We start from the raw sequence: 13650 nt of genomic DNA, 5'->3' as shown, positions 1-13650 counted from the left end.
GGAGGAGGGAGGAGGGTTCAGGATGGGGAACACATGTATACCTGTGGCGGATTCATTTTGATATTTGGCAAATCTAATACAGTTATGTAAAGTTTAAAAATAAAATAAAATTAAAAAAATAATAATAATAATAAAAAAAAAAATAAAGTGTGTTTGAATGAGTATATTAGTAATGTTATAACCATGTTCTAACTTGGAGCCTAAACATAGAACTAGAATAGATGATAAGAGGAGAAATTGGTCTTTTTGCCCTAAAACTGCCAGAGTAATAATTAACAAAGATAAATAACAAAAGCATAGAACTTTAATTAACCAAACTCTCATGCATGTGTATGTTTTGTGTTTGCATACCATCCTATGAGAAATAGGTGTTATTCTTAATGAGAAGATTGAAATGTGAAGGGGTTAAGTGACATTTCCCAAAGTCATGGGTGCATGAGTCTGTGGGGGTCGACTGGGGCTTTGTTGATATGCTCTTGGATTCCAGATGCTATTTTTCCTCCAACCTACTACATACTCCAAAACATATGAAGTTCTTCTAAGTTGATAAGAGAAGTTCCAACTTACATATGGGATCTCAGCTTCACGAGTTCGGTTTACAACATTTTTCAATCCATCAATGCCACCATAATTCCTGCGACTAAGCTGGAACCCAAGACTCCAGTAGGGAGGCAAGAATGGTCGTCCAACAAGCTGAAAAGATAAATAAAGAAGTGTCTAAGCATTTAGAATACACACTGTAGCACCACGTCTGACACAGAAAATACTCCCTTCACTTCATTTTCTCTTAAGCCCTCAGATCTAAAAATGCTGAAGCCAAGAGTAACCTCCTAGGGCAATTTGCAAAATTCTACAGCTCACCTAACTGCCTAAATGTATTCCTGACAACAGCAACATCAGAAAACAGTGGGATTTGCAGGTAATGCTTGAATCACAATATAATATTGGGGGAAAGAAAGAAGCAACATTCATTCACTCAGTGAATCTTTTCTAAGTGTTGATATTGTGGCAAAGGATTAACAAGGCACTTGGGATATAGTGGCATACAGCAAAAGTGATTCCTGCTGTCATATCAGTGTCTAATTTCAGACAGCAATAAGTGCTAGGCATAAAGCATCAGGACTAATACCGAATGGGATGGATGAAGAAATAATGGACTATGTTTAAAATCCAATTCTATAAGTTGCTCAAGCCAACATTCTGAGAAGATCTCACAAACAGCTCTGTCTTAAATGTTCCCTGAGAGCCACTGTCTTGTCCTTCCTTATAAGAGTCGCCTCAGCAGGGAGGCTCTCTCACGCCTCTGAGTCCCCATGCAGTGTATATGCATCTTATTAGTAGCACTAATTATAAGGTGTTTCCTATTGCTATTATTTCAGCCTTTGTTATATTTCTCCTCTGTTATTATAAATTGTGCCATCTTGAACAAATCTCCTCATTTTTCTGTACCTGATGCTTTTCGTCTGTAGCATAGAAAGTTTAGGCTAAATGATGTCTAAAGTTCCTTCCTGCCCTACAGCTTGAACTGAAAATAAGTAGCACAGTTCTTTTAAGGTAGTTTCTTTTCACTAATTTTTTTATTTGTTGAATGAATGAATAGATTTTGCTGATCTGTGGCCTTAGATCTTATCTTTGGAATGATTCATCATACAAAGATGGACTATGAGCTCCTTGAAAACAGGAACAGGATGGCAGCTAACTTAGTTTTGCATTTCTCAAGCCTTGCACAGTGCCTCTTCAGCATGTAGAAGGCACTCAATAAATGTGCATCAAAACAAATGAACAGCTGGGACTTTCCCGGTGATCCCATGGCTAAGACGCTGAGCTCCCAATGCAGAAGACCCAGACTCAACCCCTGTTCAGGGAACTAGATTCCATATTACACAACTGAGATCTGGTACAGCCAAACAAACGAACATGCTTCCAGCTAATGAAAGACTTGCAGTCCCAGCATTCGGAATCCATAATTCACTCACAATTTTAATTGTTCTCCTGTTAATTTATAATGAATGTATGCGATAACAGCAATAAATAATGATTGTGTGTGCATGTGGGCATGCTATGTTGCTGCAGTCGTGTCCAACTCCATGTGACCTTTTAATTATCTAAACACCAAGCCCGTACCTCCAGGTATTCCTGAACCACTTGTTCTGGAGTATTTCCCAGGAACACATAGAAGTCAAGAATACCCCCGATCGTGCGGTAAGTGACGGCAGGAGCGGGCTGAAGGGTGACCTCTGAAAGCAGTAAGATAAGAGTTCTTAGAATGTTATAGTTGAAAATATACCCATCTCTGGAATATGAATGCCTGAGTTATCCAAAACAGGCTCAGTCTCATTTTTAAAGAGTTGAAAATCACACATGTTCTTTTCTTTGGATGATTGCTGAAGTTTATCAAAATACTCAGTTCAGTTCAGCCACTCAGTCTAATAACTCTTTGCAACCCCATGGACTGCTGCACACCAGGCTTCCCTGCCCATCACCAACTCCCGGAGCTTGCTCAAACTCACACCCATCTAGTCGGTGATACCATCCAACCATTTCATCCTCTGTTGTCCCCTTCTCCTGCCTTCAATCTTTCCTAGCATCAGGGTCTTTTCCATTGAGTCAGTTCTTTGCATCATTTGGCCAAAGTATTGGACTTTCAGCTTCAGCATCAGTCCTTCCAATGAATATTCAGAACTGATTTCCTTTAGGATGGACTGGTTGGATCTCCTTCCAGTCCAAGGGACTCTCAAGAGTCTACTCCAACACCACAGTTCAAAAGCATCAATTTTTCAGGGCTCAGCTTTCTTTATAGTCCAACTGTCACATCCATACATGACTACTGGAAAAACCATAGCTTTGACTAGATGGACTTTTGTTGGCAAAATAATATCTTTATTGTTTAATATGCAATCTAGGTTTTTCATAGCTTTTCTTCCAAGGAACAAGTGTCTTTTAATTTCATGGCTGCAGTCACCATCTGCAGTGATTTTGAAGTCCAAGAAAATGAAGTCTGTCACTATTTCCATTGTTTCCCCATCTATTTGCCATGAAGTGATGGGACTGGATGCCATGATCTTCACTTTTTGAATATTGAGTTTTAAGCCAGCTTTTTCACTCCCCTTTCACTTTCATCAAGAGGCTCTTCAGTTCATCAAAATATTCATCATCAAAATATCATTCATCAGTTCATCAAAACATTCAGCTCATCAAAATATCAATTCATAAGTTCATCAAAATATTCAGTTCACCAGAATATCAAAATATTAAATGAATAAAATACTAATGAATTTATTTTTTAAGAGAAAGAAGGACAAAATCTGTTCTAATCTGACCATATAAAAATACAAATGCCTGGGATCTGTGAGTGATTTAGCCTGAAGGAAAAGTTTTTAAAACCTTATTAGATGAGCTTACAGTTAAAAAATAAAAATGAACTCTTATTCTAGTACCATTAGTGCAGAAACTAGAGGCAGATGGGGTGGCCTATGAGAAACCCTACCAAACACAGCCTTGTTGTATACAAACAGACAGCATAGTTTGATGTTTAAATCCACAGGTATCTTTGGAAGGTGTCTATCAGTGGAGTCTATTATCTATAAAATATTATGGGTAACATTGCATCAATAGAGAACCCTGAATCAGTTTTCAATGAAAATAGCTTCCAGATGAACTGGATTTGTAAACAGGTTAATCTATGTTTGAGTTTCAGTTTCTATAGAAGTATATTGTAGGTCCAATATATTAATACCTTCAACTTTAAACAATGATCTCACTATGAAAACCATTTTTATAAAAGCAGCTTTCCAAGACATATTGCTGCCAAGAGAATGAGATGTTTCCTACCCATGGCGTTACTGTTCATCAGAAAAACCCCGAAAGAGAAGCCGCTGGTGTCTTCTAGGCACAAGAAGAACGTGTGAGCTCCATATAGATTAATCATGCCCTGACAACAAAAATAAAAAGAAATAATGGTAGAACCTGTTGAAAGCATTTTTACTCATCCTAAAATAAAATCAAAAGCCATGCACAATAGATACTCTGTCAACATTTGATGTAGTTTAATACTGTACCAAAAAGGTTTTGCAATGGTAACATCAACAGGCAAATGGATAGACAAAATATGGTATATCCATCCAATGGAATGCTATTAGTAATAAATAAGAACTGAAATACTGATTCATGATACAAGTGTCAACCTCATAAATGATTTTTCTTTTTTTGGTTGTTTTCTTTTTGACCCAGCCAGGCCAAACTTATTTTCTGAAAGAATTTTTTTTAATTTAATTTTACTTATTTGACCACATTGTGCAGCATGTGGGATCTTAGTTCCCCAATCAGGGATTGAACTTGTGCCCCCCTGCAGTGGACGCGCAGAGTCCTAACCACGGGACCACCTGGGAAGTCTCATCAACCTTGTAAACGCTATGGTAAGTGAAAAGAACAGACACAAAAGACCACATATTACACAATTCTATTCATGTAAAACATCCAACAAAGTCAAATCTATCCAGACAGAAAGCAGATTAGTGACTGGGGCTGGAGTAGGCAACTGGGATAGGGATGGGATTAAATCTAAAAGAGAAGGAGGATCCTACTGGGGTAACGAAAATGTTCTGAAACTGGATTATGATGACGGTTGCACAACTCAGTAAATTATTAAATTGTACACTGAAACTAAAGCTATTAAATTATAAAGTTATTAAACTGTACACTAAACAGATAAATATGTTATAAATCATATCTCCAGGAAATCAACCTGAATATTCATTGGAAGGGCTAATGCTAAAGCTAAAGCTTCAATACTTTGGCCACCTGATTCAAAGAGCTGACTCATTAGAAAAGAACCCTGATGCTGGGAGAGATAGAAGGCAGGAGGAGAAGGGGACGACAGAGGATGAGACGGTTGGATGGCATCACTGACTCAACAGGCATGAGTTTGAGCAAACTCCAGGAGATGGTGAAAGACAGGGAAGACTGGTGAAGGCCAGGGAAGCCTGGTGTGCTGCAGTCCATGGGGTCTCAAAGAGCAGAACACGACTGAGCGACTAAACAACAACAACCATCAAATTATTTTTTAATTGGAAAATATTGGCAACAACACACAATAAAATGCTGGCAGAAGAAGAGAATATGATGAGCAATTTTGAATTTCTTCTTTATGTCTATTTTCCAACTTTTCTATAAATAACATACAAAAGTTTAAAATTTTAAAAAGGATACTGAATCACTCACAAGGCTGTGATGAGCACTGATATAAAAAGAGAGACTGTGTATAAATGTAAGTGCTATAAGAATAGAAGATATTGAGATTATAACACACAGAAAGCTTAATGAAAGCTCCCGGTATGATGTGGCAAACTTAGCCCCTGGTACAGAGCTGATCACAGTAAATTCCAGGAGATGAGGAGAAAGAGAGTGAGCATGATATGCAAAGGACAGAAGGCCAGTAGGCCTATGCAAAATTAGGCTGGTTTTGAAATTATAGCCAGGAAGACTCATGACATCAGTGCTTGGATAGAAAGAAAGTGAAAGTATTAGTCACTCAGTCGTGTCTGACTCTTTGTGACCTCATGGACTGCAGCCCACCAGGCTCCTCTGTCCATGGGATTCTCCAGGCAAGAATAGAAGTGGGTTGCCATTTCCTTTTCCAGGGGATCTTCCCCACCCAGGGATCGAACCTGGGTCTCCCACACTGCAGGCAGACTCTTTACCAACTGAGCCATCAGGGAAGCTTCACTTGGAGAGAAAACAGGCTATGTTTTTAAAAATATTAAGAAGAAAGAAGGAGAGGTGGAGGGGATGAGGGAAGATAAGAAAGAGAAAAGAAAGGGAAGGGGAGAAAGGGAGGAGAAAGGAAGGGAGAGAGGGATGGAGGAAGGGAGAAAGGGATGGAGGAAGGGCTCCTGTATTACAAATAAGTTACTGCTCTAAACCAGCTTTTCTCCCATTTTAATGTGCATGCGATTCACTTGTGGGTCTTGTTGAAATGCAGGTTCTGATTCGTAGGTCTGGGCTAAGGCCTGAGGTTCTGCATTTCTCTAACAAGCTCCCAGGTGGTGCCAACATCACTATCTCTGGAATACACATCAATCAGCAGGACAAAGCAGCCAAAAGAGGCATTTTTTTTTAGTCTACAAAGTTCTACTGAGAATGGCCCCTGCTGAAGCTTTTCCCTAGACACTACTCAGTTACTGAAGACAAACAAAGGTATTTTGCAGATGTTTTTTCTAGTATACATTAAGCTATAATATAATCATTAAATTATATTTTCCTTTAGGACTTCCCTGGCAGTCCAGTGGTTAAGATTCCAAGCTTCCATTGCAGGGGTACAGGTTTGACCCCTGGTGGGGAAACTAAGATCCCACATACCATCCAGTGCTGCTGCTGCTGCTAAGTCACTTCAGTCATGTCCAACTCTGTGCGACCCCATAGACGGCAGCCCACCAGGCTCCCCCGTCCCTGGGATTCTCCAGGCAAGAACACTGGAGTGGGTTGTTATTTCCTTCACCAATGCCATGCAGTGCAGCCATAAATAAATAAGAAAACTTTCTCATAAAAAACTATATTTTCCTTTAAAAGTTAGATGCTTTCCAAAATCTGTATGTGACTGATTGTGAGTTTATAAACCTTATGAACAAATATTCTTCAACACAAACAGATCTATATAAACTGGGCAAAATATCAATGTAACTTCGTAGGTTACATTACTTGATGGTCTACTTTACTTTGTAGGTTACTTCCTGAAAAGAAGAGCAGGCGTTGCTTGCTGTGAGCCATCGGCAGGAGGCTGGGAACCTCACCTCGGTAGGGGTGGCGTCCCGGGTGAAGATGGGCCAGGTCTTCCAGGTCATGTTGTGGCGGTACTGCCGGTGCACGTGTTCACCCAGCCCATACACGTTGGCACTGGGCAGTCGCATGGAGAGCTGCAGGTACTGCTGGGCAAACTGGAGCGGCCCAATGCTGGTGTCCAACCTGGAGAAAGGGCCATGGAGTAAGAGCTCTCTGTGCCAGCAATCTCTCTGCTTCCCTGCCTGTCCACTCGGGGAACAGCTGTTTCAGGTATTACCACCATCTTCTTATATGCTACCTTTGAAGGCCCTTTTTAGGGTGTCTCCGATTCTTTGATTCTCAAGGAGCACAGCCTTGGAGATATGAGGTCAGCTATTCAATGCAACCCCATCCATCTACTTCCATCAGCGTCCTGCCAGGCACCACTCTGGATGCTTTGTAAATAGCATCTCAGCACACATAGCAACAGTGGCTGTTTTGATTCCAAGGAAACGGAGACTGAGGAGGTGAGGTAATTTGCCTAGGATCACACAGCTGAGTGGTAAATCACGTGTGACAAGATTGCATAGATTTCACTGACATTATTATCCTTATATTTTCTACAGTACAATTTCTGGTTTAAGTTTAAGCTGCTGATAGGTGCTTATTGGTAAGTTTTTCAGGAAATAATACTTTGGAATGATAAATAGTGAAGTTGAGTTCCAGCGTAAATGGTAATCTAAAAGAATAATGTTACCACTTTTAAAACATACATGAATCACAAGGGTATTTACATAACTGAGCAAATGAGCACATTACATCTCAGTATTCTTTGTTCTGTGATCATGACAGATTACCAGTGTTAATGATTTACAGTAAAAGCTTTGACATTTTTGAGGTTCAAACATTTTCCCAAGTCATACTCATCTCTTCAACTACCTGCAATTAAGTCAGAATGAATGCCACTCACTGGGACATATATTCAAAGGTACACAAAGAAGGTTGAAAAGCTCACAAGACTCTTTTATTGCTGGTCCTCATTATCTTGATGCTGAACGGTTTGTGAATGACTTCTAGATGATAGCTCAAATTGGAAGCATCAGCATTCTCATCAAAGAGCTTAACATTTTCATGGGGGACTTCATAGCGCATGTTATTGAAATCAGTGACCTGTCAGACGGAAAACAGAAAGGAGACTTCCTTTTAGAGCTTCTACAAAAATTTTCACTCTCAAATAACCCCCAGTAATGACAGCTTCTAATTCTTGACCCTGGGTTTCCTGATTTGAAAAGGAAATTAAAAAAATCACGAGTCCCCCATCAAATAAACATCAGTCTGTCCATCCTATCAGGAAATTCCTGCAGATGGAATCAAAGGCACCTCCTGCCTTCAGAGCTTATAAAGGAGAATGATCTGAACCCAGCATGGAGGCTCCGCTCTCTGCAGAGATATCTTCAGTGATAACTATCAAGCTAACCTTAAAATGGAAACGATTGGATGTCTGATATTCAGCTGTGAAGAGGGTGTCGATTACATCATATCCAAACAGAGATGGTGATGGCAGCCTTCTCAACTGGGCAGCATACTCTAGAGGTCAAGGAAGGAGAGAGAAGTATTTGGTCTTTATTTTGCAGTTAACTTATCTGGTCCATATAAAGTGATCCCGGGGGCAACATTAGAGCAGTGCTCACTTGTGCTTGTATTTTCAACCAAATTGCTGATTTCGTAGCCCCAGTTCCTGGGGAAGAAGCACCAGGGGATGGCAGTATCTGGCACAGGTTTCCAGCAGCACTTATATCTCTGTCTGCAGACATCCTATAACAACATCACAGAATGAGCATTACATGAAATGAAGGAAAATACTAGTCATCTATTTATTTGCAACAAATTTTACTCCAAGAAGAATTTCTGATGGGGCACAATTCCATTCAGTCATATATTTATTCTTCTTTTATTCATACATTTATCCAGCCATCCAATATACATGTATTACCTACTCAACAAGGAACTGTTAATAATAATACAGATAAATAAGACCCAGTTCTTGCCCTTAGCAAACTCACAATCTACTTGTAAATCCAGGTACTTACAATATGATGAGTGCTGCAATGGTGTGCCCAGGGGCTGAGGGGACACACACACCAGCCACAATGTCCAGCCTAGAAGACTGGGGTGGGGGTGGGTGTAGGGTGGGATTCCAGGTAAGTGAAAGGAAAGTCCAGCCCTAATTCACTAGGAGGGGTTAGACACATGACCAGCAGAGCAGGACTCCAAGCAGAGAAAGCAGCAATGCACAAGAGACTCAGTAAATCTGTAAGTTCATTGTGCCAAGAATACCAAGGGAGAGAAATGAGACTGGAGGCTCACAGTATCCATACCAACAGTGAGTTGAATGCTGGACCAAGCACTATGGACTTTCTCACGAGGAAGAGTCATGGAAATAGCTAACAATATGTGGATTCCCAAGTGGCGCTAGTGGTAAAGAACCCGCCTGCCAATGCTGGTGAGACATAAGAGATTGGGTTGGATCCCAGGGTTGGGAAAATCCCCTGGAGGAGGGCACGGCAACCCACTCCAGTATTCTTGGCTGGAGAATCCCATGGACGGAGGAGACAGAGTTGAACACAGTTGAAGTGACTTAGCATGCACACGGCATGAAGAAATGCATTTCTAAGAAGTAAGAAAAGTAAAGCAAAGGAACACAGAGAAAGTTAAGATCAAACTAGGATAGACAGTGATGTCAAACAAATTTACAGTGTCCACAAGGTAAAAATAAACCATACTTGGTTTTTCACAGTGGCTTGATTATAGATTTTTTAAAAATTACTATCATTTGGTGAGATGTATTTTCTAAAGTTCCTACAAATTTTCTTTTTCATGTGTTCCCCATCCTGAACCCCCCTCCCACCTCCCTCCCCATTCCATCCCTCAGGGTCATCCCAGTGCACCAGCCCTGAGCACCCTGGCTCATGCATCAAACCTGGATTGGCAATCTGTTTCACATATGATAATATACATGTTTCAATGATAGATTAATTTACATAAAAATTTGTTTTGCTATAATAAATTAAATGGATGGCAAGTTGAACAAAAATGTTGAAATAAGCACAGGTATTCACCTCTCCACCCAACTGATTCTACATGAATTGACAGAAGTATCATTAAGAAAGAAATTACAAATCCATTGTAAAACAGCAAAATATAGTTCAGTACAGCAGACCAGAAAAGTTATGAAATTCCTGAAACACAGAAAATCAACTTTATCAACTCTAAGGAAAACGCATATTTATAGCTTAAAACACAAGAGAAGAAAAAGAACTGCTCCAAGCTGGGTAGGTGTGGAGAAGTGGAAGAGAAATCTGGGATGTAGCCTTGGATGATTAATTGGGAAGCTCTCACAGCTACTGGTTAGCTCCTGCTAATGGGTGGGCACCCTGAAGCGTTTATTCATAGGTTAAGGGACTGAGGGAGCTTCCCAGGTGGCTCAGTGGTAAGAATCTGCCTGCCAATGCACGACTGGAGTGCTGGAGACATAGGTTTGGATCAGGAAGATCCCTCTGGAGGAGGAAATGACAACTCCTGCAGTATTCTTGCCTGGAAAATTCCATAGACAGAGGAGCCTGGTGGCCTGTAGTCCATGGGGTCACAAAGGGTCAGACACAACTGAGCAATTGAGTAAGGGTGTGAGGAGACATGCTGGGAGCCAGAAGGTATGGCAACGCAGCAGCTAATAAACTGCCCCCACACAGGCCACCATCACCACCCCAAGATAAGTATCCATTTTTCTCTCCAGCAGCCCTCTCCTCCTCAATTCTCAGCATGAGCTAAGGCAAATAGGGCAGGCAGTCATAGATAATGAAATACAAAGATGACAGTCAAGCCACCCGACATTTGAGAGAAATTAACATCATGATCTATACATGACTACTGGAAAAACCATAGCTTTGACTAGACAGACTTTTGTTGGCAAAGTAATGTCTCTGCTTTTTAATATGCTGTCTAGGTTGGTCATAACTTTTCTTCCAAGGAGCAAGCGTCTTTTAATTTCATGGCTGCAGTCACCATCTGCAGTGATTTTGGAGCCCAAAAAAGAGCACTGAAGAATTGATGCTTTTGAACTGTGGTGTTGGAGAAGACTCTTAAGAGTCCCTTGGACTTCAAGGAGATGCAACCAATCTATCCTAAGGGAAATCAGTCCTGAATATTCATTGGAAGGATTGATGCTGAAGCTGAAACTGCAATACTTTGGCCACATCATGCGAAGAACAGACTCATTTGAAAACACCCTGATGCTGGGAAAGATTGCAGGCAGGAGGAGAAGGGATGACAGAGGATGAGATGGTTGGATGTCATCACCAACTCAATGGACATGAGTTTGAGTAAGCTCTAGGAACTGGTGATGGACAGGGAAGCCTAGCATGCTGCAGTCCATGGAGTTGCAAAGAGTCAGACACAACTGAGTGACTGAACTGGTCATGATAGGAAGGGACCAAACTTAATAAACAAATTGGAGGAAGCAGTTGATAGAAAAAATATTATTAGCCTTCAAAATAAATATAATTACTACCTTCAGACACAGGCACACAGCAGTTGCTTCCATTAAGAAAAGCAATAAATAGTGTTGAAAGTGAAGATATCTAACAGCAAGTTTTAAAATTCAGTATTTGTACTGAATAACAAAAAGGAAACAATAAAAGAAAGAAGCATCAAGGCAAGAAAATAGTTTTAATTCAATTTAAGATTATCCAAGAACATAATACACAAAGATAAATAAATGGAAGTAGAAAGGGTAAGTCAAGTGACCAATGGACTCACAGAGCAACATTCAGCTAGAAGATTCCAAAAGGGGTGAAAAGAGAAATAGAGGAGGAAAGGGGGAACCAAGGAAAGAGAGAAAGTAATGTTATATATCACAAGCAACTTAATATACAACACAGGAACCTGGAAAAGAACAAAATAAAGCCATAAAAGCTACATGAAAAACTAATAAGTAAAAGCAGTAATTAATGAAAGAGAAAAGAAGCAAGTACCTACAGTCAATTCAAAACATGAAATTTTTTTTCCAGCTAATAATCTAAGAATATGTGCTATTGTGTTGTCAGTGAGCATTGTAAAGTAAGCCAGACATCCCAATGAAATAGACCTAGCTTCTACTACTGCTTTGAAATTCTATTTTTATTATAAACTAAATTTAAGTGTACAAATATGAGAATATGAATATGTGTTTAGGGACTTCTTATTATATTCTAATGGTGTACATATCAATTCCTGCTATAATTCCACACTGATAATTATTATAGTGTGAAGACATGTTTTGGTATTAGTTTGGCAGATCAATAAACCTAAAGGAGACTCTTTGAAAAGATCTAAGAATGTGAAAACATTATCAAGTCCTATTTTGACAAAGAGGGAGGGGGGCAAACAAGATTAGGAACAAAAAAATGCAGAATGACACCAGATACTAGGATTTCTTAACATAAATAAGAATTAAGAGAAAACTGTTTGCACAAATATTTACCAATGAACGGGAAACTGTAATTTGAATCTTAAAATAGTGAAACATTAGATAATCAAGATTAGATAAGAAGAGATAAAAAATCAAATGACCATTAGCCATGAAAATTGTAAAAAGTAGTCAAAGGCCTTTCCCTAAAACAATTATATTTTGCCCTTATGATTTAAGGAATAGAATATTCTCATGTGTGTATATATATATATATATAAAGAACAAGGTAAAAAAGCTTTCTGATTAATTTTATTAAACTAGAATAATCCTGGCAACAAACTAGATAAGGAGGGGCCAAGCAAACAATCAAATAAAAATATAAAAGCCAATTTCACTTTAAAAAGATAGATATGTAAAATTTTAATAAAATGTTAGCAATCTGAATTCATTAGGGTATTAAAAGAATTAACTCGTAATAGTCAAGAGAGGATTCTCAAGAGAATGCTACAGTGGTTCAAAATTAAAAAATCTTTTTAGTATAATTCACAACATTGACCAAAAAAAAAACTTATATAATCATCTCAAGCACTTCTTAATATATAAAAATGACCCAAATTTTAAAAGCAAGTTATTAAATAAGATATAGAGAACAACTAAATTCAGGTGAAAACAAAACCAAAAATATATAAATATATGTACAAAATATATAAATACCTATGTTAACATAGGCAAAAGCTTAGAAAGTTCAAGGGAAGGCTACATACAATGCTCTTGACCTGATTCTGGGGAGGTGATTTGGAAATAAAGAGAAAGCATTACAAATACGGACTTTCCTATTTTTATTTTGTACATAACTATAATGTCTGAATCTTTCATATGAAAGGAATATATCCAAGTATAGATTTTGTGATTTAAAAAACAAAAGAACATGTCACAATACTACTCATTTAGCAAGTATTTTAGATGCTGGTCTCTAAGATTCAGACACGACTGAGCAACTTCACTTTCACTTTTCATTTTCATGCATTGGAGAAGGAAATGGAAGCCCACTCCAGTCACTTTGCCTGGAGAATCCAAGGGACAGGGAAGCCTAGTGGAAGTCGCGAAGAGTTGGACACGACTGAAGCGATTTAGCAGCAGCAGCAGCAACAACATCTACTATAATTGCTGTGAAAAATCACAGTATAAATGTGTATGCCTGTGACTGATTCATGTTGATGTATGGCAGAAACCAATGCAATATTGTAAGCAAGTATCCTCCAGTGGTTTTTCCTGTGGTCGTGTATGGATGTGAGAGTTGGACTGTGAAGAAGGCTGAGTGGCGAAGAATTGATGCTTTTGAACTGTGGTGTTGGAGAAGACTCTTGAGAGCCCCTTGGATTGCAAGGAGATCCAACCAGTCCATTCTGAAGGAGATCAGCCCTGGGATTTCTTTGGAAGGAATGATG

The 13650-nt window shown here is 39.2% G+C and overlaps 1 protein-coding gene across 2 annotated transcripts in view; it reads right to left on the bottom strand.

The window, feature by feature from the left end:
- Positions 1-13650, bottom strand: part of LOC102411245 (probable maltase-glucoamylase 2) — a 99357-nt gene that overhangs the window by 71757 nt on the left and 13950 nt on the right. For both annotated transcript variants that reach the window (XM_044946978.2, XM_025291693.3), the window contains exons 4-10: positions 8448-8571; positions 8234-8343; positions 7772-7926; positions 6789-6960; positions 3832-3931; positions 2125-2237; positions 568-693 (exon numbers count right to left, since the gene is read on the bottom strand). In XM_044946978.2, the coding sequence (XP_044802913.2) occupies positions 568-693; positions 2125-2237; positions 3832-3931; positions 6789-6960; positions 7772-7926; positions 8234-8343; positions 8448-8571 (900 nt within the window). The remainder of the gene's footprint in view (positions 1-567; positions 694-2124; positions 2238-3831; positions 3932-6788; positions 6961-7771; positions 7927-8233; positions 8344-8447; positions 8572-13650) is intronic.

The sequence above is a fragment of the Bubalus bubalis genome, chromosome 8 (assembly GCF_019923935.1).
Source record: "Bubalus bubalis isolate 160015118507 breed Murrah chromosome 8, NDDB_SH_1, whole genome shotgun sequence".
NCBI classification, from domain to species: Eukaryota; Metazoa; Chordata; class Mammalia; order Artiodactyla; family Bovidae; genus Bubalus; species Bubalus bubalis.
This window is presented reverse-complemented; position numbering and strand designations above follow the sequence as displayed.